This window comes from Hyla sarda, chromosome 7, assembly GCF_029499605.1.
Source record: "Hyla sarda isolate aHylSar1 chromosome 7, aHylSar1.hap1, whole genome shotgun sequence".
Taxonomy (NCBI): Eukaryota; Metazoa; Chordata; class Amphibia; order Anura; family Hylidae; genus Hyla; species Hyla sarda.
Window position 1 is genome coordinate 105,998,524 of NC_079195.1, and position 22,006 is coordinate 106,020,529.

Sequence of the window (22,006 nt, forward strand, 5' to 3'; positions counted from 1 at the left end):
TACCATAAAATGGTACATGATGATTATTAGATAATGAAAAGAACTGTACTTCACTTTACTGATGAGAAAAATTTATTATAAAATAATTGTAAAAAAGATTGCAAAAAGATAACATTAATAACAACCTCCTTTCACAGGGCCCTTGTGGGGAGGTGTTAAAACATATACAGAATTATACCATACCATGATGTTGAAACCATAGTATGTTGAAGGATCCGTGCTGTCCGGGCATGCTGGGAGTTGTAGTTTTGCAACATCTGGAGGTCCGCAGGTTGAAGACCACTGGTATTAAAGGTTGTACTCACGTGTCCCCGCCACACTGGACCGTCACCGCTGCCCTGGCAAGGCCTCTGCTTCGCCGGCATCCTCACTCTCCGTCGCCGCCATCACGTCGCTACGCACGCCGCTCGTATTGGATGACGAGACGGTGTGCACAGCGACGTGATGACTATGATGGAGAGCGCCGACGATGCAGGGGACCCCGAAGAGGATGCGCCGGAGCCCCGAGGACAGGTAAGTGATCGTCAGCGGACCACATAGGACACCGTAAATGGATATCCGGTGGCAGTTGAAGCAGTCTGCGCTGCCGGATAGCCGTTTATGTGATGGCCCCGACATACAAAAGCATCATATGTTGATGCTGCCTTCAACATGCGATGGCCTCTGAGAGGCCATCGTATGTTGAAATGATCGTATGTCGGGGCCATCGTAGGTCGGGGGTTCACTGTAGTTACTTAATTGGTACTTGTTTGGGTGTAAGTACCTTCCATTTAGCTGCACAATACAAAAAGTTTCCTTTAACACCTGACTAGTGATGTAATGTCTCTGGCAGCACTGCAACCTGGGAAATGCTGAGACTACATTCATTCTGTATGCTGCTAAAAATGAATATCAGTGAAAAGATCACATAAGAATTGTGAGATCAACCATCATGCACTATATTTTTAGCTACACTAACTTTACAGCCCTTGTAGCGCAGTCAAAATAAATGCCAGAATACCCCTTAAACAGCAGCATTTCAGAAGCACTAACTGCATATTGTATTTTTACCCTGATAGCGCTGTAGGCAGCTGCACATTTCTCCTATGGCATAGCAGGAGAAACGTACATTTAGTGGCATTTTACTAGCCTTAATTTGAAGCATGTGTACTGAACATTGCTTTCTGCATACAGAATGAACATGTGAGGAATCATTAGTTGTGATTAGAGATGAGCGAACTTACAGTAAATTCGATGACTTATCCTGCATAAATTAGTTCAGCTTTCAGGTGCTCTTGTGGTCTGGAAAAGGTGGATACATTCCTAGGAGACTCTCTCCTAGGACTGTATCCACCTTTTCCAGCCCACCGGAGCACCTGAAAGCTGAACTAATTTATGCAGGATAAGTCATCAACTGCCGAGCCGAGAAGTTCGTGACGAATCGAATTTACTGTAAGTTCGCTCATCTCTAGTTGTGATGAATAAGCTTTACACACATGATCAGTGCTCAGTAGGGAGTCTCCTGCCTTTACAGACCTTCTAATAAAAGAACAGATAAAAAGAAACAAACACTATCGATTTTTAGATTTCTTTTTAATATGTACATAAAAAGTGAAAGGGATAACAAAAGGAAAAATATATAGAGGATCCATTTTATTACACAATCTATTTAGTTATTTTGCTGACATGAAGCGTTTCCTTAATTCCAAAATATGTATATTCTGCTTTTGTCTTGTCAGTTGCAGGCAATGATGTAGAGGCGGCTCATCACACATTCATAAAACTATATACACAACTTCTTTCCATTAAATAGCAAGTAAAACTACATCCCACCTCTCTTCACTCCTAAACCAAGATTTGGATTATATTATTTAACATTATTATTCTCTCTCCAACACAGGAGGGAAAGATACATCAAAAGCTGGCTCCATTTTCCTTTACCTTCTGATCTTCAGATGTTGCTGGATTCTGTGAATATGAGAAACATTTCAGTAAGGATAGGACAGTATGATCATACACAGAAGAAAAAAAGATAACCCAGAATACTCTGAAGGTAGTCACATGTGCTGATGGGGCTGTTCCTAGTAGGAGTGATAAGGCCCCATATGTTGGTTCCACACAGTATGGTGCCCAAATAACATAGTCAAATATAACAAACACTGACAGGTGAAGTAAACAATGATAATCTTGTTACAATGTTACGTGTCAAGATGTGTTCCCTTAAAGGGGTACTCCGGCGCTAAGACATCTTATCCCCTATCCAAAGAATAGGGGATAAGATGCCTGATTGCGGGGGTCCCGCCACTGGGGACCCTCGTGATCTTTCATGCAGCACCCCGTTACCATCAGCCCCCAAAGCATGTTCGCTCCGGGTCTGATGACTGCCGATCACAGACCCCCGCAATCAGGCATTTTATCCCCTATCCTTTGGATAGGGCATAAGATGTCTTAGCGCCCCTTTAAAGGGAAACTGATGGCCGTTTACCTGCACTAAACCCAATACACCTGGTTATAATGCGGGTGAACCTGATTTTAAAGAGGTATAACTCTAGATCTGTGGTCCCCTTCTGCTCTCATATGCCCACAAGAGCGAAAGGTCTATGAATATTTATGAAGCCAGCGGGCACATGAGAGCATGAGGGGACCAGCGGGCACATGAGAGCATGAGGGAACCAGCGGGCACATGAGAGCATGAGGGGAACCAGCGGGCACATGAGAGCATGAGGGGAACCAGCGGGCACATGAGAGCATGAGGGGAACCAGCGGGCACATGAGAGCATGAGGGGAACCAGCGGGCACATGAGAGCATGAGGGGAACCAGCGGGCACATGAGAGCATGAGGGGAACCAGCGGGCACATGAGAGCATGAGGGGAACCAGCGGGCACATGAGAGCATGAGGGGAACCAGCGGGCACATGAGAGCATGAGGGGAACCAGCGGGCACATGAGAGCATGAGGGGAACCAGCGGGCACATGAGAGCATGAGGGGAACCAGCGGGCACATGAGAGCATGAGGGGAACCAGCGGGCACATGAGAGCATGAGGGGAACCAGCGGGCACATGAGAGCATGAGGGGAACCAGCGGGCACATGAGAGCATGAGGGGAACCAGCGGGCACATGAGAGCATGAGGGGAACCAGCGGGCACATGAGAGCATGAGGGGAACCAGCGGGCACATGAGAGCATGAGGGGAACCAGCGGGCACATGAGAGCATGAGGGGAACCAGCGGGCACATGAGAGCATGAGGGGAACCAGCGGGCACATGAGAGCATGAGGGGAACCAGCGGGCACATGAGAGCATGAGGGGAACCAGCGGGCACATGAGAGCATGAGGGGAACCAGCGGGCACATGAGAGCATGAGGGGAACCAGCGGGCACATGAGAGCATGAGGGGAACCAGCGGGCACATGAGAGCATGAGGGGAACCAGCGGGCACATGAGAGCATGAGGGGAACCAGCGGGCACATGAGAGCATGAGGGGACCAGCGGGCACATGAGAGCATGAGGGGACCAGCGGGCACATGAGAGCATGAGGGGACCAGCGGGCACATGAGGGGAAGCTTTGTATACTGGTTCCCGCTTCCATTGCTCCATTGGGTGTTAGCAATGGTGAAAGTAAACAGCCTGGATGTCCGGGACCAGACCACAGATACATGGTATACCTCTATTTAATCAGCTTCACCGGCACTATAACCCAGTTTGGGTTTAGTGGAGATGAACAAGTTCTCACTCTTGGAAGAAATGATAAGTTGCAGCTGTCAAATGCTGTGAGTTTCAGATGTCATGCCTACTTTCTGAAACTAATTTTTTGGCTGGCTGACCAGGTGAGAGAATCTCCAAAATGGAGATGGGGTGTTTCCATTATGCATGGATTCATACCTATCAAATATAGAATAGGTTGCACTAAAATAAGCTATGAGAGTCTGTGTGTTCTGGGCAAAGTTCTGTCTGTAAACCATGGGTCACAGCATTCATGTGCTTGTTACTTTGACATGAAGTGGTGCTCCGGACTTGCAGCAATGTTTAGGAAGGTGGTACTTATCAATAGTATTCCCCAACGCCAGTGGTCTCTATCGGCAGGATGAAGTTCCCTGCTGCACTGCCAACATTGCTAATAAACAGTTTAAGGGACATAAAGAGTTCCAGGGGTTGTTCTGGCCTCCGCATTCTCCACATGTCAATCTAAACTTTCATTTTGTAGAATGTTCTGGACAAACAAGTCCAATTCCTGCTGTCTCTACCTTGCATCTTACAGGATTTACAGTATCCATTGTTAATATCTTGGTGCCGATTCTGGATTCTTTCCCCTGCCATCAGGATAAACCAGGAAATGTGCATGCACTATAATGGCTTTAGCTCAGTAATAGATTGGCGCTGGTTGAACAAGTTTTGATACATGTGCTACCACCAGAACAAGGGAAATCGATTTGGAAGCAGTCACACCAAATGAGTTAAAGGGGTACTCATTTTTTTTTTTTTTTTAAAGCAACTGGTGCCAGAAAGTTAAACAGATTTGTAAATTACTTCTATTTAAAAATCCTAATCCTTCCAGTACTTATCAGCTGCTGTATGATCCACAGGAAGTTCTTTTCTTTTTGAATTTCCTTTCTGTCTGACCACAGTGCTCTCTGCTGACGCCTCTGTCCATGTCAGGAACTGTCCAGAGCTGGAAAGGTTTTCTATGGCAATTTGCTCCTACTCTGGACAGTTCCTCACGCAGACAGAGGTGTCAGCAGAGAGCACTGTGGTCAGACAGGAAGGAAATTCAAAAAGAAAAGAATTTCCTCTGTAGTATTTAGCAGCTGATAAGTACTGGAAGGATTAAGATTTTTAAATAGAAGTAATTTACAAATCTGTTTAACTTTCTGGCATCAGTTGATTTAAAAAAAAATGTTTCCCAGTGGAATACCCCTTTAAAGTGTAACTCCAGTAGCCTTTGTAGCCTGAGACTACAGCAATGAGGCTACAGAACTGCCGAAGTCCCATGCAAGTCTATGAGACCTTCAAATCTACATCACTTTAGTCTTGAACAAGTCACAGGCTACAAGGTTGCCAGGAGATTTAAAGGAGTACTCCTCTGGAAAATATATATTTGTTTAAATCAACTGGTGCCAGAAAGTTAAACAGATTTGTAAATTACTTCTATTAAAAAATCTTAATCCTTCCAGTACTTATCAGCTTCTGTATGTTTCACAGGAAGTTCTTTTATTTTTGAATTTCTTTTCTGTCCTGAACATAGTGCTCTCTGCTGACACCTCTGTCCATGTCAGGAACTGTACAGAGCACATTTGCTCCTACTCTGGACAGTTCCTAAAATGGACAGAAGTGTCAACAGAGAGCACTGTGGTCAGACAGAAAAGAAATTCAAAAAGAAAAGAACTTCCTGTGAAACATACAGAAGCTGATAAGTACTGGAAGGATTAAGATTTTTAAATAGAAGTAATTTACAAATCTGTTTAACTTTCTGGCACCAGTTGATTTAAAAAAAAAAATATCATACTGGAGCATCTTTCGAGTTATGCTCTAACCATACGCATTTCTAATATTTGTTACTCCGCTTCATCACCCATATGCAGCATTGATGTCATTTAGAAGGAAGTCCTACAAAACTGAAGGCAGAGAATTAGATAAAAAAGATGCTGCACGCAATAAACACAAGCATCAGCTCTCAAGCAGACAAGTGAGAGCCATAGTCCTATGTATTGGTTTATCATTCCTCAATATATTTAAGAAAAAAAAAAAGGCCCATGGTCCATGGAGAAAGGACCCTGCTTTCCTTATTTTTATATTGGATCTATAATTTTATGAACGGTCACTGATGAGTGTCAGAATGTAGACAGTAAAAGTAACCTATGCATGTTCATATAATGTGCTGACTGGCAGAATAACTAGAGCAGTGTTTCCCAACCAGGGTGCCTTCGGCTGTCCAGGCATGCTGGGAGTTGTAGTTTTGCAACAGCTGGAGGCACCCTGGTTGGGAAACACTGCTCTAGATTATCAAGTTAAGTTGACTGGTCAGTTCCAGCTTCACAGACATACAAGTAATTGTGAAGACACTAAAGTAGAACTGATGCGAATTTGGTTCATGGCTAGAAACTGTTGCCTCCCTTTAAGTATAAGACACAAAGTGTACAGTTTCATGAAAGTTGTTGAAACAGCGACACCTGCAGGTCATGAAAAATTGACAACATACATTAGAAACGTAAGAGAATACTCTTAAAGAGGTACTCCAGTGGAAAACATTTTTCTTTCCAAATCAACTGGTGCCAGAAAGTTAAACAGATTTGTAAATGACTTCTATTAAAAAAATCTTTAACCTTCCAGTACCTTTTAGCAGCTGTATGCTACAGAGGAAATTCTTTGCTTTTTGAATTTGAATTCTTTTTTTTTTGTCTTGTCCACAGGGCTCTCTGCTGACACCTGATGCCCGTATCAAGAACTGTCCAGAGCAGGAGAAAATCCTCATAGCAAACCTATGCTGCTCTGGACAGTTCCTGACACAGACAGAGGTGTCAGCAGAGAGCACTGTGGACAAGGCAAAAAAGAAATTCAAAAAGCTAAGAATTTCCTCTGTAGCATACTGCTGCTAATAAGTAATGGAAGGATTAAAGATTTTTTTTAATAGAAGTCATTTACAAATCTGTTCAACTTTCTGGCACCAGTTCATAAAAAAAAATAAAAAAAAAAAGTTTTCCACCAGAGTACCCCTTTAAGTTTGCTTACAATGCATTTTGTGTGCCACAAACAGTAACTCTGTACACGATAAAACTTTAAAGGGGTACTCCCCTGCCCCAGCGTTCAAAACATTTTGTTCTGAATGCTGGGTGCGGGCATTGTGATGTCATGGCCACGCCCCGTGTGATGTCACACCACACCCCCTCAATGCAAGCCTATGGGAGGCTGCCACGCCCCCTCTCATAGACTTGCATTGAGGGGGTGTGGCCGTGACACCACAATCCCCTGCAGCCCACACCCAGTTTTCGGATTGAGTACCCCTTTAAAGGGTAGCTCCAGTTTACAATCTTTGTAGGGTCTATAAGAGAAGTTAGCTGATGGAGTGGTCAGAAAATATTGTGCAGCTGCTTTGTCAGGTGTTTTGTCCAGATAACAGAAGTAAACAGTATAGCTCAATCGTCGCTGTTACCATTACTCCCATTAATGACCATTGTTTTCAGAAGCCCACTGCCTCCAGTTCTAGAGGTAGATGTGGCCTTAGACACCTACATCTATCTCTAAAACTTGGGGCCCCAACCCTCTTTGAACTTGTTGCAGTGGGTTTCTGAAAATAATGGTCATTAAAGGAGTAAGCCAATTTAGTAAAATGTATTCATTATCCAAAGGATAGGGCATAAAAGTCTGATCTCAGGGGGGTCCGACTGCTGGGAACCACCCGCGATCTCCTGCCCGGCCTCCCGCCTACACATAAAAAGAGCTGTGTTGACCACAGCACAAAGCGGTGGTCGAAATGCCACCTCCGCGCATCTCTATGGGAGAGCCAGAGACCACGTCCATGTATCGCCGGCTGTCCAATAGAGATGCATGGAGGGAGCGTGTCAGGCAGGTTTCATATGAGGCTTACCTGAAAATAACAAACCCAGAATAGTGATAGGAAGTGCCCGCTCAGCCAATCTGCACGGTATGTATGGAAGGAGGAAAAAGAGGACTGCAGTGGAGACAGAGCGCTTGGGAATATAGCAGTGGGGGAGTTTGCTTGGTAAGTACACTGCTTTATTATTTTTCCCGCAGCCTGAGGACCGAATATTACAGGATACCTAAATGAATGGGGTCTGTCACTGTGACAAGTCACCATAAAATTTAAGCTAGGTTCACACTGCCATTAAAGGGGTACTTTTTAAATGAACTGATGCCAGATCCTTAAACAGATTTGTAAATTACTTCTATTTAAAAAGCTTAATCCTTCCAGTACTTAGCTGCTGTATGCTTCACAGGAAGTTCTTTTCTTTTTGAATTTCTTTTCTGTCTCACCACAGTGCTCTCTGCTGACAACTCTGTCCATGTCAGGAACTGTCAAGAGCAGGAGAGGTTTGCTATATCAGCAGAGAGCACTGTGGTCAGACAGAAAATAAATTAAACAGGAAAAGAACTTCCTGTAGAGCATACAGCATAATGATAAGTACTGGAAGGGTTAAGATTTTTTAAATAGAAGTAATTTATAAATCTGTTTAACGTTCTGGCACCAGTTGATTAAAAAAAAAAAAAAAAAAAAGAAGTTTTTCACCGGAGTACCCCTTTAAGCACCACTAAAAGAAGCTCCATCGCTCAACCATTGAAAGGACAGGAGATGAGCAGAGAAAAAAAATGCTGCTCGTCTCATCTGAAATACCGGACACCTGACAGACCCCAATAAAGTCAGTAGGATACGTCGGGACCTGGCAGTGTCTGTTGTGCTAAGGGTCGGCTCGGCTCCATTGTTTGGCACTGAATGGTATGGAGCTCAGCAGCAGTGTGACAGCAGTACATCGGGTATACCTTGTTGAGAACACTCTGGATCCCCTCCATTGTGGCAGACAGGTCTTTCAGGGTTTTATTTAGTTGGTCCTCATACTGACAGTTTGTGTCTTCCAGGGCTTTCAGACTCTCACGTAAGCGGCCAAGATCACATTTTGTGTCTTTCAGCTCTCCAGACAAACTTTTATTAGAAACCTCTAACTGAGAAATTGACTTTTCATCTTCCTCTGCAACAAATAAAAGAGTTTTGTTAAAAGGCAAGACATAAAAACCAATGGATTTACAGACTGACAATGAATCATCTACACAAAGAATTTTTGAAGCTCATAAAACTTGCAAACCAGACTCTGCTAATAATACAGACACAGCCGGGACTTATTTTTCATTGTGACGGGATCATATTGAATGGCACTTATACATACAAATCTACTTGTGCTCGTGCAGACATAGCAGAAACAAGTGTGTTAGATAAAGCAACGCTGACATGGTTATCTGGCACAATTGATGGTGGTGTAATATAATTTAGTCAGGTCATCTACAGTTTTATGTAAAACCACACAATGTATTATCTTACCAAGTTATCACAATACACACAAGTAATGTGTTACTGTATGGCCTGTATATTTTTTTACTTAAAACAATTTAATTAAAACAAGTTACATCCCCCCCTCCCCCCAAAAAAAGCTCTCGGCACTGAACTCTAAAGTCGGCTCAGATCTGCCCAGCAGCTGGAAAAGGGAGCAGAAATATCCAGCACAATATTTATCACATTATTCAGCACTATGCACTGGAGGCATCATGGCTTTGCGGCAGTGTTTCCAAACCAGGGTGCCTCCAGCTGTTGCAAAACTACAAATCTCAGAACGCCTGGACAGCTTTCGGCTGTTGCAGAAGACAACCTGCTAGCAGGACTAGAAGGAGGACCCATGGTGGCCAAACTTTTAACCATCCAACAGTGAAGCTTTATTGGGTACATCAAAGATAGCATAAGTACAATACTGTAGTACAAAAAGAAATCGGTCCAAAGACCCAACTGAGAACTTAACAACCAGGTACACAGGTAGTGTTACAGTACAATAAAAGAAGGATTGCATATGTAAAATAAAAAGGTACAGAGCCAAGAAAACAGCCAATCAAGGAGAACTATTGCCAGCTCACCTCCAGTGTGTAATAAAAAGGTATGACAATACATATAACCAAAAGTATTACACCCCCCCCCCCTCCACAGTCCCCCACAAAGACATCCACGATTCAATAAAGAGAGATGATGGCGGATGTCTAGGCAGAGTGAGGAGATCCAAGGGTCCCATAGTAAGTTAAAATGGTCCACCCTATCCTCCCTAATAGCCGACAATTTTTCATTCAACATAATGGTATTGATCCGCTCCACCACCATGTGGGAGTGTAGGATAGGTGTCCGCCAACGAGTGGCGATGTGAATGCGTGTAGCTAACAACACATACTGGGAAAGTTTGAATGGATGATATTGCATTCTAGAGGGCTTGTGGCTCAACAAGCAGTAGGAAGGGGTACGTGGCACTCTACAAGGAAGGAAAGATGTCAGCAGATCTAGGACCTGTGTCCACAACCTAGCCACCACAGGGCAGCTCCACCAAGTGTGGTACATGGAGCCCCTAAAGCCACATCCACGGAAGCACAACGGAGAGACAAATGGTATGGATAAATGGTATGGAGGAATGTTGGTACTCTACAGGAGAGGTGCAGAATCCGTAGTGAGGTTTCCATCAAGGAAACCTGCCAACTGCCCTTACTAATAGTGGTGCAACAATCCTTCCACTGAGCCACTGAGAGAATTGAGTGAGTATCCCCCTCCCAGTCCAGCATAAACTTTAGCTTGGTGTCCTGTGGTGGAGAGTTGAAGTGTGCATACAACAAAGAAATTAAACCCGACAAGTCAGGGGAGTACAGCATGTGCCGTTCAAATGAGGTGGGGGTGACCCAGGATGTAGTGATGTTTAAAAGGACGTGATTTGTCTTGCCCTAAATAATTCCCTGTCGGGTACTGTATGACGGTGAACCAAGTTAGTTAATGTAGGGAGTGAGTGACAGACTAAAATGTCATGTAGACGGGTTATCCGCCGGGGGGGAAAAGACGGATTATGCAGAAAAGGAAGTAGTGGAGAGGGGACAGACTGCAGAGAAAGTTTAAAGCGAACCTGACGTCAGAGAGAGAGAGCATGCAAGACCACTACAGCAGAGGACGGGAGAAGAGCAGAAATAGGGGATGTGGTCCACATTAGTGCGGGTAACGAGTGGGGGGGTGACCAGCGATTCCTCCAAATCAACCCATCTAGGAGTATTAACTTTGGCATGAATAAGGGCAAGTTGGGCAATACGGGCAGCGTAGTAATATTTTAGCAAATTCGGGACAGAGAGTCCTCCCTTCCGCTGATGATAACACAACAGTCCTTCTTATCCTAGGCCTCTTATAAGACCATATATATAGTGGCCAAACTTTTAGGGGTCAATTTAACAAATAAGGTTACAAAATGTTATTAAGAAGTACACCAGAAAAGTTATTAATTTGGCTAATCGATAATATATTAAATTTCATTGATGGTGACAGGTACCATTTAAAAAGTAATCTCTGTAAAGTGTTTCCTTACAATGAGGCTTAATGGGCAGAGTAACAATGTTTCAGAATTTGTTTAAATGGTCATTGTAATTTCAACACAACTTGTGATTTAATGTGATTCCTAACATATTTGTAAATCACTTAATTTACCAATAATAACTTCTTACCCCAGAATAAATGCTCTAAAATCTTGGCCACTACTACTGTGCAAACGGAGCCTGAAAACAAACAATAAACAGCAGTCTGTCTCTCGAACAGAGGGACTAAGATAGGAACATAGGGGAAATTTATCAAAACCTGTATAGAGGAAAAGTGGAGCAGTTGCCCATAGCAACCAAACAGATTGCTTCTTTCATTTTCCAGAGGCTTTTTCTAAATAAAACCACTCTTCCTCTTCACAGGTTATGAGGTTTTTCAAGGCTTCCTTCATTTCAGTGCTTAGTGTAACCCCTTCTTTGCTGTGTTGCCTGTTTATTTCCTTACTGCTGACATAGCACCTGCAAAACAAGTGCATCAGTAACCCGTTCTCCCTCTACATGCCCCATATAGCAGTGTACTTTTTAACGACGAGCGCCGTAAATGTACGTCCTGGTGACGTGGTACTTAATTCACCAGGATGTACATTTACGTCCTAAGCATAACCGCGGGCATCGGATGCCCGGATCATGCGCGGCAGGTCTCGGCTGTTGATCGCAGCCAGGGACCCGCCGGTAATGGCGGACATCCGCGATCCCGCGGATGTCCGCCATTAATCCCTCAGATGCCGTGATCAATACAGATCACAGCATCTGCAGCATCGCGGTCACTTAAATGGATGATCGGATCGCCCGCAGCGCTGCCGCGGCGATCCGATCATCCAGCACTGCAGCGGGAGGTCCCCTCACCTGCCTCCGCTGTCTTCCGGGAGTCTTCTGCTCTGATCTGCCTTCCCGCAGACCAGAGCAGAAGATGACCGATAACCCTGATCAGTGCTATGTCCTATACATAGCACTGAACAGGATTAGCAATCGAATGATTACTTTAAATAGTCCCCTATGGGGACTATTAAAGTGTAAAAATAAAAGTAAAAAAAAAAAAATGTGAAAAACCCCCTCCCCCAATAAAAACGTAAATTGCCCAATTTTCCCTATTTCACCCCCAAAAGTGTTAAAAAAAATATTTAATATACATATTTGGTATCGCCGTGTGCGTAAATATCTGAACTATTAAAATTAAATGTTAATGATACCGTACGGTGAACGTCGTGAAGGTAAAAAAAAAAAAAAAAGGCCAAAATAGCTGCTTTTTATAACATTTCATTCCAAAAATTTTTTATAAAAAATGTATTAAAAAGTTTTATATAAGCAAATATGGTATCAATAAAAAGTACAGATCACGGCGCAAAAAATGAGCCCTAATACTGCCGCTTATACGGAAAAATGAAAAAGTTATAGGTCTTCAAATGTACTAATTTGGTTAAAAAGTTTGTGATTTTTTTTTAAGTGCAACAGTAGTAGAAAAGTATGTTATCACGGGTATCATTTTAATCATATTGACCCAAAGAATAAAGAACACATGTCATTTTTACCGTAAATTGGACGGCGTGAAAACAAAACCTTCCAAAATTAGCAAAATTGCGGTTTTCTTTTTAATTTCCCCACACAAATAGTATTTTTTTTTGGTTGCGCCATACATTTTATGGTAAAGTGAGTGATGGCATTACAATGGAGAAAAAACAAGCCCTCATACTAGTGTGTGGATGAAAATATAAAAGTTATGATTTTTTGAAGGCGAGGAGGAAAAAATGAAAACGTAAAAATAAACTTTTATGCGTCCTTAAGGCCCAAATGGGCTGCGTCCTTAAGGGGTTAAATCACCCCCAGAACAGTGCCAGCCTTTTTAGTCCAGTGTATGTTTACCACCACTACAGCAGTAGAGAGAAGGTGTAGGTGCTGTGATTGGCCAGACAGCTGGGGCAAAGGATGTGCCTGTGTGTACTACTGACAAACAGCCCAGCTATGGTTCTAAACCCTGAAATGGAGAGAAGGGAAAATAGCTGTGCACCATGAAAAAGGGCTCTCAGGAGTTCAATAACAGCAGTAAAATCAGAAAATCACCTTGTCACCTCTCTGTAGGGCTAATCCAACAAAACCTTCCATGTTTTTAACCAGTAATAGATTATATTTAACATTAAGCTTGATTTCAACAATGAAGTTATAACACAGATAACACAGTGACCTTCATTACTGACGAATGGGGTGCAATACATGGTGAAAGTGTTGCTGTAACATATATCCCTGGCAGCTCATTGAATGATAACTGCCAGTGGGTATTTAACCCCTTGGGGATGAAGCCCATTCTGACTCTAAGGACGGGAGCATTTTTTGCAAATCTGACCTCTGACACTATGCATTAACTCTGGGATCCTTTTACTTATAAAGTTGATTCAGAGATTGTTTTTTCGTGACATATTCTACTTTATGTTAGTGGTAAATTTTCGTCGATACTTGCATCATTTCTTGGTGAAATATTCTAAAATTTAAGGAAAAATTTGAAAATGTAGCATTTTTCTAAACTTGAATCTCTCTGCTTGTAAGGAAAATGGACATTCCTAATAAATGATATATTGATTCCCATATACAATATGTCTACATTATGTTGGCATCATAAAAATGATATGTTTTTACGTTTAGAAGACATTAGAGAGCTTCAAAGTCTAGCAGCAATTTTCCAATTTTTCAGGGACCAGTTCATTTTTTATATTAATTTGAGGGTCTTTATGTTAGATATCCCCCATAATAGACCCCATTATAAAAACTGTAACCCTCAAAGTATTCAAAATTACATTCAGAAAGTTTATTAACCCTTTAGATGTTTCACAGGAATAGCACCAAATTGAAGGAGAAAATTCAAAATCTAAATTTTTTACACTAACATGTTCTTGTAGCCCCATTTTTTTTTTCATTCTTACAAGGGGTAAAAGGTTAAAAAGCTCCTCCCCCAAAGTTTGTAACCCAATTCCTCTTGTGTAAGTAAATACCTCATATATGTGGATGTAAAGTGCTCTGTGGGTGCACTAGAGGGTTCAGAAGGGAAGGAGCGACAATGGGCTTTTGGAGAGCCAATTTTGCTAAAATGGTCTTTGAGGGGCATGTCACATTTAGGAAGCCCCCATGGTGTCAGAACAGCAAAAAATGTAACAACAAATACCCCCGAGGATTCCAGGGCATTAATATGAACAACAACTTTTAGAGGTGCCCCCCCAAAAGGGGTTAACCCTAAACTAGAAATCCCCCCTTGTTTATATTTAAAAAACTCCAATGCTTTATTTCATTCGTTTAAAATAATCTAATATTGAGACAAAAAAATAGTGTTGTGTGCTCATTAAAAACACAGCCTAAGCTCAGTCAAGTCACTGTGTAGGTCCAAGAGAATACTGAGTAGTTCTGTAATGATCAGCTGTTAGCTGTGGACATTCACTTATTGTTACTACTGGCATATGCGGCTGCAATTTAAAATCTAGTGCTAGCCATCCACCCCCCGACGCTTCGTCAGACCACGCTGACTTTCTCAAGGAGTCCGGGCACCCCTAAAAGTTGTTGTTCAGAACAGCAAAAAAAATAAACCACATGGCACACTATCTGGGAAACTATACCCCAAGGAACATAACAAGGGCTACATTGAGCATTAACACCCCACAGGTGTTTGACGAACTTTTGTTTAAGTGGGACGTGAAAATACTTTTTTTCCCCCACTAAAATACTGGTGTTACCCCATATTTTTCATTTTGACAAGAGGTAATAGGAGAAAATGTCCCCCAAAATTTGTAATCCCATTTCGCTCGAGTAAGGAAATACCTCATATGTGGATGTAAAGTGCTCTGTGGGTGCACTAGAGGGCTCAGAAGGGAAGGAGCAACATTTTTGCTGAAATGGTTTTTGGGGGACATGTCACATTTAGGATGCCCCCATATTGCCAGTACAGGAAAAAAAAATAAACCCCACATGGCACATTATTTGGGAAACTACACCCCTCAAGGAATGTAACAAGGGGTACAGTGAGCCTTAACACCCCACAATTGATTGACAAACTTTTGTTTAAGTTGGACGTGAAAATGTTTTCACTAAAATGCTGGTGTTACCCCAAATTTTTTATTTTCACAAGGAGTAATAGGAGAAAGCCCCCCAAAAAATTGTTACCCCCGAGAATTTGGTTTAAATAGAAGTCGGGGGCCATGTGCGTTTACAAAGCCCCCGAAGGGGAGGAAGAGATTATACTGCAACACTGGACATACTGCAGTTGGTACACTGATATTTACACAAGGGACTACTGCCCTAAGCTTTATTGGTGGTGAGAGAGGGAAGCCATGATTTACCTTTGAGGATTATCTTCAGCAGGCAGACTGGCTCAGAATGCAGGTATGCAGACATTACTTTTTTAGGATCTCTCTCCAACATAGTAGATGCTAAGCCCCTCCCTCATTGCATGTTTTTTTTTGTTTTGTTACCAGAGACAATAAGTGTAGATAAAGAAGACCCATAGAGGCCAAGACTTTAGAGCTGTTTTTGTGGGGTAAATTTTAGTAAATGAAGTGATTTACAAATATGCTATGAGACAAAAAGGCTTTAAAATGGGGGAGGGGGAGAGGCAACCATTTAAATGTATGGTGCATGATTTTTTATTTACCCTTTTACTGACTTCTAGTACCTGTTTTGCTCTGAATAGTCTGTAGCCTCTGTTCTAACTCAGCCCGAGCCTTTTCACTCTTTTCTAATTTTTGCAAAAGACTTCCAATATCGACCATTGCACCTTTGTAGACAATAAGGCCACTTTTTTCTTCCTCAGCAGATACTCCAGATCTTACAACTTTTGATGGCAAAAACAATCGATTTCCTGGAAAGAAAGTAATAAAAACATAGGTTTAGCTGGTAAGCACTGGGTGGAAAGAAAGAAGGAAGAGACTGAGCAAAATAAGGTGCATGAGCAGTACCTAGAATGTCATCCTGGATGGACTCCAGCTCCTCATGGCTTCCATCATCAGTACAAGTGTCTGTTAGCTTGCGGTAGTGGCAGGTTTCTTTCAGCAATACTTTACTGAAGAGTTTTTTCACCTGTTTGAAAAAAAATTGAGAATCATTCAATTCTCATCAAAACAACTGTATGTTGTTTGGAAGGTTTTTTAGGGTGGGTTCACACAACTTTTTTGTCTCTGTTTTACAGTTTCCGCTACAGTCCGTTTTATTTTGCTGCATGCCACAACGCAGTGAACTATGCCATTGTGTATGCCAAAAAACAAAAACCAAAAAAAATCCGCTTAGAAATGCAGTGCTGTCTATAGAGACTATGGGGGAGATTTATCATTGCTTTTAGAGTTTAGGCGCAGTTCAGGCACAAGCAGCATATTTTGAGACTTTTATGCGCCCTTTGATACAGACCGTTTTACTCTTTTTGCCTGCCCGTAGAACTTTTTCTTTTTGACCATACAGTGGTCAAATATTTATCATTTGCGACTTTTGTCAAAAGTCGCTATTTTGTGCCCAAAGTAAATTTTTAGGCGCAAAGCTACACCACCTGCCAGTAGGCGTGAGAATAATTTCTACCTTCCACAATTCAACTTTTAACCCCTTCCTGCAGAATCCCGTCTATAGACGTCGAATTGCGCAGGTCCTTCGCGCATTCCGCCGTCTCTAGACAGCATTCAGTTAACCCGGCGATGAGCGTCATCGCACCGGTTAACTGGCAGAAGTCCCGCTGTTACCAGCCCGATAGCCGATAACTTATACCGATATTCCAGTATAAGTTAACGGCTATTTCTCCCTCCCCCCCCCCCCCCCTTGGAAGCCGCTGCAGATCAATGATTTAAAGCGAGCGCTTTAAATCAATGAACTGCAGGGGCCTTAGCGGGGCCAGAGACCGCCACCGCCCCCGCTTCTCTCCCCCTGCCTGTCCTAGGGTCCTCCCTAGTCCAACCACCACCGCCACCCCATTGCCTCCCCCATCCCCGGTTTTATAATGACCTGTTCCTGGGGTCCGCACTACTTCTGGCTCCGGCGGCATCCTGATCTGTCACTGGGCGCTCGTCATTGTGCTGCGCAGCACAGTGCACAGGACGCCGCAGGAGCCAGAAGTAGCGTGGACCCCGGGAACAGGTAATTATAGAACCGGGGATGGGGGAGGCAATGGGGCATAGGCAGCAGTGAAGATCATCACTAATCTTCGCTGCTGCTTCTAGGAGTTTCAAAACTACAACTCCCAGCATGCCCAGTCTGGACATGCTGGGAGTTTTAGTTTTGCAACATCTGGAGGGCCACAGTTTGGAGACCACTGTGCAGTGGTCTCCAATCTGTGCTCTTCCAGATGTTGCAAAACTAGAACTCTCAGCATGCCCAGACAGTCCAGGCATGCTGGGAGTTGTAGTTCTGTAACATCTGGCCCTGCAGATGTTGCCGAACTACAACTCCCAGCAGGCCTAGGCAGTCTGGGCATGCTTGAAGTTAAAGTCTTGCAACATCTGGAGGGCCACCGTTTGGAGACCACTACACAGTGGTCCCCAATATGTTCTCCTCCAGTTGTTGAAAAACTACAACTCCCAGCATGTACTGACAGATCATGCATGCTGGGAGTTTTAGTTTTGCAACAGCTGGAAGCACACGGGGTGGGAAACACTGAGTTATGTAACAAACTGTGTTTTGCAACCAGTGTGCCTCCAGCTGTTGCATAAGTACAACCCCCAGCATGCACGGACAGCCAAAGGGCATGCTGAAAGTTATAGTAGTGTGCCTCCAGCTGTTGCATAACTACAAGTCCCAGCATGCCCTTCTGTCACTGCATGCTGAGAATTGTAGTTTTGCAACAGCTGGAGGTTTGCCCGGCTATGCGCTGACAGGTACTTGCCAGTGCATGGCCAGTATTTGTCGGTGCTTTCGCATACCAACGCTCAACCCGTGGCGTACCCCTATAGGTACGTGTACCACGGGTTGAGAACCCAGGCCTCTGGTTGTTGGTCTGACTCTTATTTAGAAAAGGTGTACGTTATACACTAAAGGAGAGCTGCACCTTATTCATCATTACGCTGCTCATTATTGATGAATAAGGTGCACGCTAGTCAAAGTATAGATTTAAAAAAAAAAAAAAGGTGGAAATTTGATCTAACAGACATATCTTGATAAATCTCCCCCTATGTATTTACAAGCAGTCCTCGTGCTGGTTTGTTCTGTTGGTCCTGCTGTCCCTGAAGTCTTTGGCGGAATTTCTCCGTGTGGAGATTCCGTAGTGTGAATGGGCCCTAATGTGAGCTATTCACAAAGCAGTTAGGCATTAGTCACGTCCTCCGCTTAACATATACGTTGGCAGCTTTTCCCAGCATATATGTAAAATGTTAACAAAAAACGCAATGTAAAACAGGGCCCACCTACCGAACTCATTCAGGAAATGACAGAGGTCATTTAACCAGTTACTGTATATGGATTTTCAGTATTAATTCTGAATGGGATTTAGGATTACATAGCTTCTAAAACTGTCTGCCTTCAATTTGATATACCCTTTTAGGGCATGTGGAGGGAATACATGATGTTTCCAGAACAAGCCTCCATTCACTAACCAGATCAAAGAGCATCTCTTGGTCCAAAGAATCTTGCACTCCTGCGCATTACACAGAAACTATATATTTTAATGAATAATGCTTCAATTCTGGAGGGAAAATGTGTTTAGTGGCATGACAACGCATTGTGGGGGCTACCAGTGTCAGAAGCTCATATGATCACCTGTATTGTGGGTGACCTACTACATGGGTGACCATCAGCTATATTTTCAGTATAGAAGACAAAGATCAAGTACCTGAGCCCTCGAGAGATGCAGTCCAAGTGTGTAGATGATTTCCTCTAAATCCTTTTCCAATAAATAGCCACAATGGCTTTGATCAAAATATACAAATGCCATGAGAAGATCTTTATTGACTGTGATCATATGCTTCTTCTCTTTCTCCTGTGAAAGCATAAATATGACAAACTGGGTGATTGTGCTAAAAGCTATTGAAGACAGTGAGCATTTTAAGGTCTACGCATGGCTGAGGAGCTCTGGGTAAGCAGACTTGAATTCAATACCAAAGAAAAAAATAAAAAATACATTATTTATCATTGACTTGCGAATAGGAACAGGTCAGTGAGGAGTCTGCAAGCAACATATGTTTTGAACCCCTTAACCTCGCAGGATGTAAATTTACGTCCTGGAGCAGTGGTACTTAACGCACCAGGACGTATATTTACACGGATGTCTGCCATTAACCCCTCAGATGCCGTGATCAATACAGATCATGGCATCTGCGGGAGTGCTGTCAATGCAAGGTTGGATCACCCGCAGCGCTGCATAAGCGATCCGATCATCTGTAATGGTGGACGGAGGTCCCCTCACCAGCCTCCATCAGTCTCCCGGCGTCTTCTGCTCTGGTCTGAGATCGAGCAGACCAGAGCAGAAGATAGCCGATAACACTGATCAGGGTTATGTCCTATGCATAGCACTGAATAGTATTAGCAATCAAGTGATTGCTATAGATAGTCCCCTATGGGGACTAATAAAGTGTAAAAATAAAACAAAAAATAAAAAAATAAAAGTAAAAAAAAAAATTTTGAAAAATCCCCTCCCCCAATAAAAATTTAATTGTCCCTTTTCCCCCATTTTACCAGCAAAGTGTGTAATTTTTTTTTTAAATAAACGTATTTGGTGTAGCCGCGTGCGTAAATATCCGAACTATTAAAATATAATGATAATTATCTTGTATGGTGAACGACGTGAACATAAAAAAAAAAATCAGCAAAATAGTATTTTTTGGGCTGCGCCATACATTTTATGGTAAAATGAGTTATGTCATTACAAAGGACAACTGGTCAGTCAAAAAAGAAGCCCTCATAATAGTCTGTGGATGTAAAAATAAAATTGTCTGAGTCCTTAAGGCCCAAATGGGCCGAGTCCTTAAAGGGGTACTCTGCCCCTAGACATGTTATCCCCTATCCAAAGGATAGGGGATAAGATGTCAGATCGCCGCGGTGCCACTGCTGGGGACCCCCGGGATCCCTGCTGCGGCACTGCGCTATCATTACAGCACAGAGCGAGTTCGCTCTGCACGTAATGACGCGCAATACAGGGGCCGGAGCATCGTTACGTCACGGCCCGCCCCTTTCAATACAAGTCTATGGGAGAGGGCGCGGCGGTCGTCACGCCCCTTGCCATAGACTTGCATTAAGGGGACGGGCCGTGATGTCACAAGGGGCGGAGCCATGACGTCACGCGGCTCCGTCCCCTGTATCGCCCGTCATTACGCACAGAGCAAACTCGCTGTAATTTGTGCTGTAATGATAGCGCAGTGCCGCAGCTGGGATCCCGGGGCTCCCCAGCAGCGGCACCGCGGCGATCTGACATCTTATCCCCAATAGGGGATAAGATGTCTAGGGGCGGAGTACCCCTTTAAGGGGTTATGGTACAGGCACAATCATAGGGAAAAAACACACACATCTAAAATGGTCTAGCTAGCTATAAGAAAAAGAATTCCCCTCATGGGTATATAGGAACGTGTTATGGTATGCTGGTAGGTGCAAAACCCGACCTGGTTAACTCTACAATATATTGCTACAGGTAAGATATGCAAAGTCAGCGGCTTCCCAGATTTCTTATGGGTACTACTCAGGTGATAGGATACATACACAATACAACAGTGTCTCACCCCCTCTTGAGCTTATTAGGAGGTAGTGTGAGTTATTGTTCTTCCAGTTCATAACAATGGGGGGAAAAATGCTAAAAGATACTGCCAGACGCTGCACAAATACATAAACGTGGAGCTCAGTCTACTCCTTCTGAGCTCTGCAGACCTGGCAGCTGCTTGTGTTTGGACTATTTAATGCAATGTGTTTCATCTTTGAATTAGCTTCTTGTTACGTTGTCACTTTGCTGTAGTGTGAACATGCAGACAAAATTACAGTTGTTCATCAGTTCCTTAGAAGCTAATTTAAAAGAGACAATATAGCTGCAATTGACTGAATGAATGAATCCCAAAAAACAACTAAGAAATATATAATATATTGAATACCTGAAGAAATTAAAATATTTAACTCTTGAGTAGAAATCCTCTTTGAATCTCAGTAAGGGCCCATTCACATATATGTGGAAAATCCTAAGCAACAGCCCCCACTGCTTTAAATGGGATTCTGCTGAACAATTCACCCTATGGAATTTCAGCGGCAGACATTCCGCCATTAAAATTCTGGATTTCGGACTCTGCCGAAAGAAGATTCCGTAGTGTGAATGGGCCCTAACATGTGTTGTTCACGAAGTGAGGAAAAATGCTATTACCCCTTAGAAGGACATACCTTATCCTTTGCCCATTCCTTGCTGTTTCTGCTGTCTTTCTTGTCCTCGCGCTTCTCCTTGGTGCTAGAGTCATCGTCATCATCATCTCGATCTAGAAATATAAACAGCGTTGCGGTCATTCAAATTTACTTTTAACATGTCCAAAGTTAAGATCGGTCAGTGTTTTAGAGCTGAGCCCCCTCAATCATTAGTTATAGCTGTGGATAGGGGATAACTTTAGATCCTGGGATAACTATTTTTAAAGGGGATATCCAGGAATAGAAAAACAGAGCAAATTTCTTTTTAAAAATTCCAGGTTGGGTGTGGTTTTGCAGCTTAATTCCATTGAAGTGAATGGAGCCAATTGTAATACCACACCCAACCTTGAGACAGGCAGGAGCAGTTTCTGAAAGAAATTTGCTCTGTTTTTCTATTCCTGGACAACCACTTTAAGTTCTTCAATACAATAATACTAAGTGACAGCAGAAGCAGATATTTTGTATGACAGAGTATATAGTATATACACAAAAAGATTTTTATGCTTACTGTAACACACTAAACATGTATACAAGTGTCGCGAGAACCGAGCCTTGTTCTTACATTTACAGCAAAACAGTGGACTAACATAACACAACATTTTAGGA

General features: G+C 43.0%; 1 protein-coding gene across 2 annotated transcripts in view; it reads right to left on the bottom strand.

The window, feature by feature from the left end:
* Positions 1 to 1,555: 1,555 nt before the first annotated feature.
* CCAR1 (cell division cycle and apoptosis regulator 1) overlaps positions 1,556 to 22,006 on the bottom strand; it is a 93,118-nt gene continuing 72,667 nt past the window's right edge. For both annotated transcript variants that reach the window (XM_056530322.1, XM_056530321.1), the window contains exons 20-25: positions 21,383 to 21,474; positions 18,861 to 19,007; positions 16,015 to 16,135; positions 15,732 to 15,917; positions 8,471 to 8,676; positions 1,556 to 1,947 (exon numbers count right to left, since the gene is read on the bottom strand). In XM_056530322.1, coding sequence (XP_056386297.1) covers positions 1,894 to 1,947; positions 8,471 to 8,676; positions 15,732 to 15,917; positions 16,015 to 16,135; positions 18,861 to 19,007; positions 21,383 to 21,474 — 806 coding nt within the window. In that variant the 3' untranslated portion in view covers positions 1,556 to 1,893. The remainder of the gene's footprint in view (positions 1,948 to 8,470; positions 8,677 to 15,731; positions 15,918 to 16,014; positions 16,136 to 18,860; positions 19,008 to 21,382; positions 21,475 to 22,006) is intronic.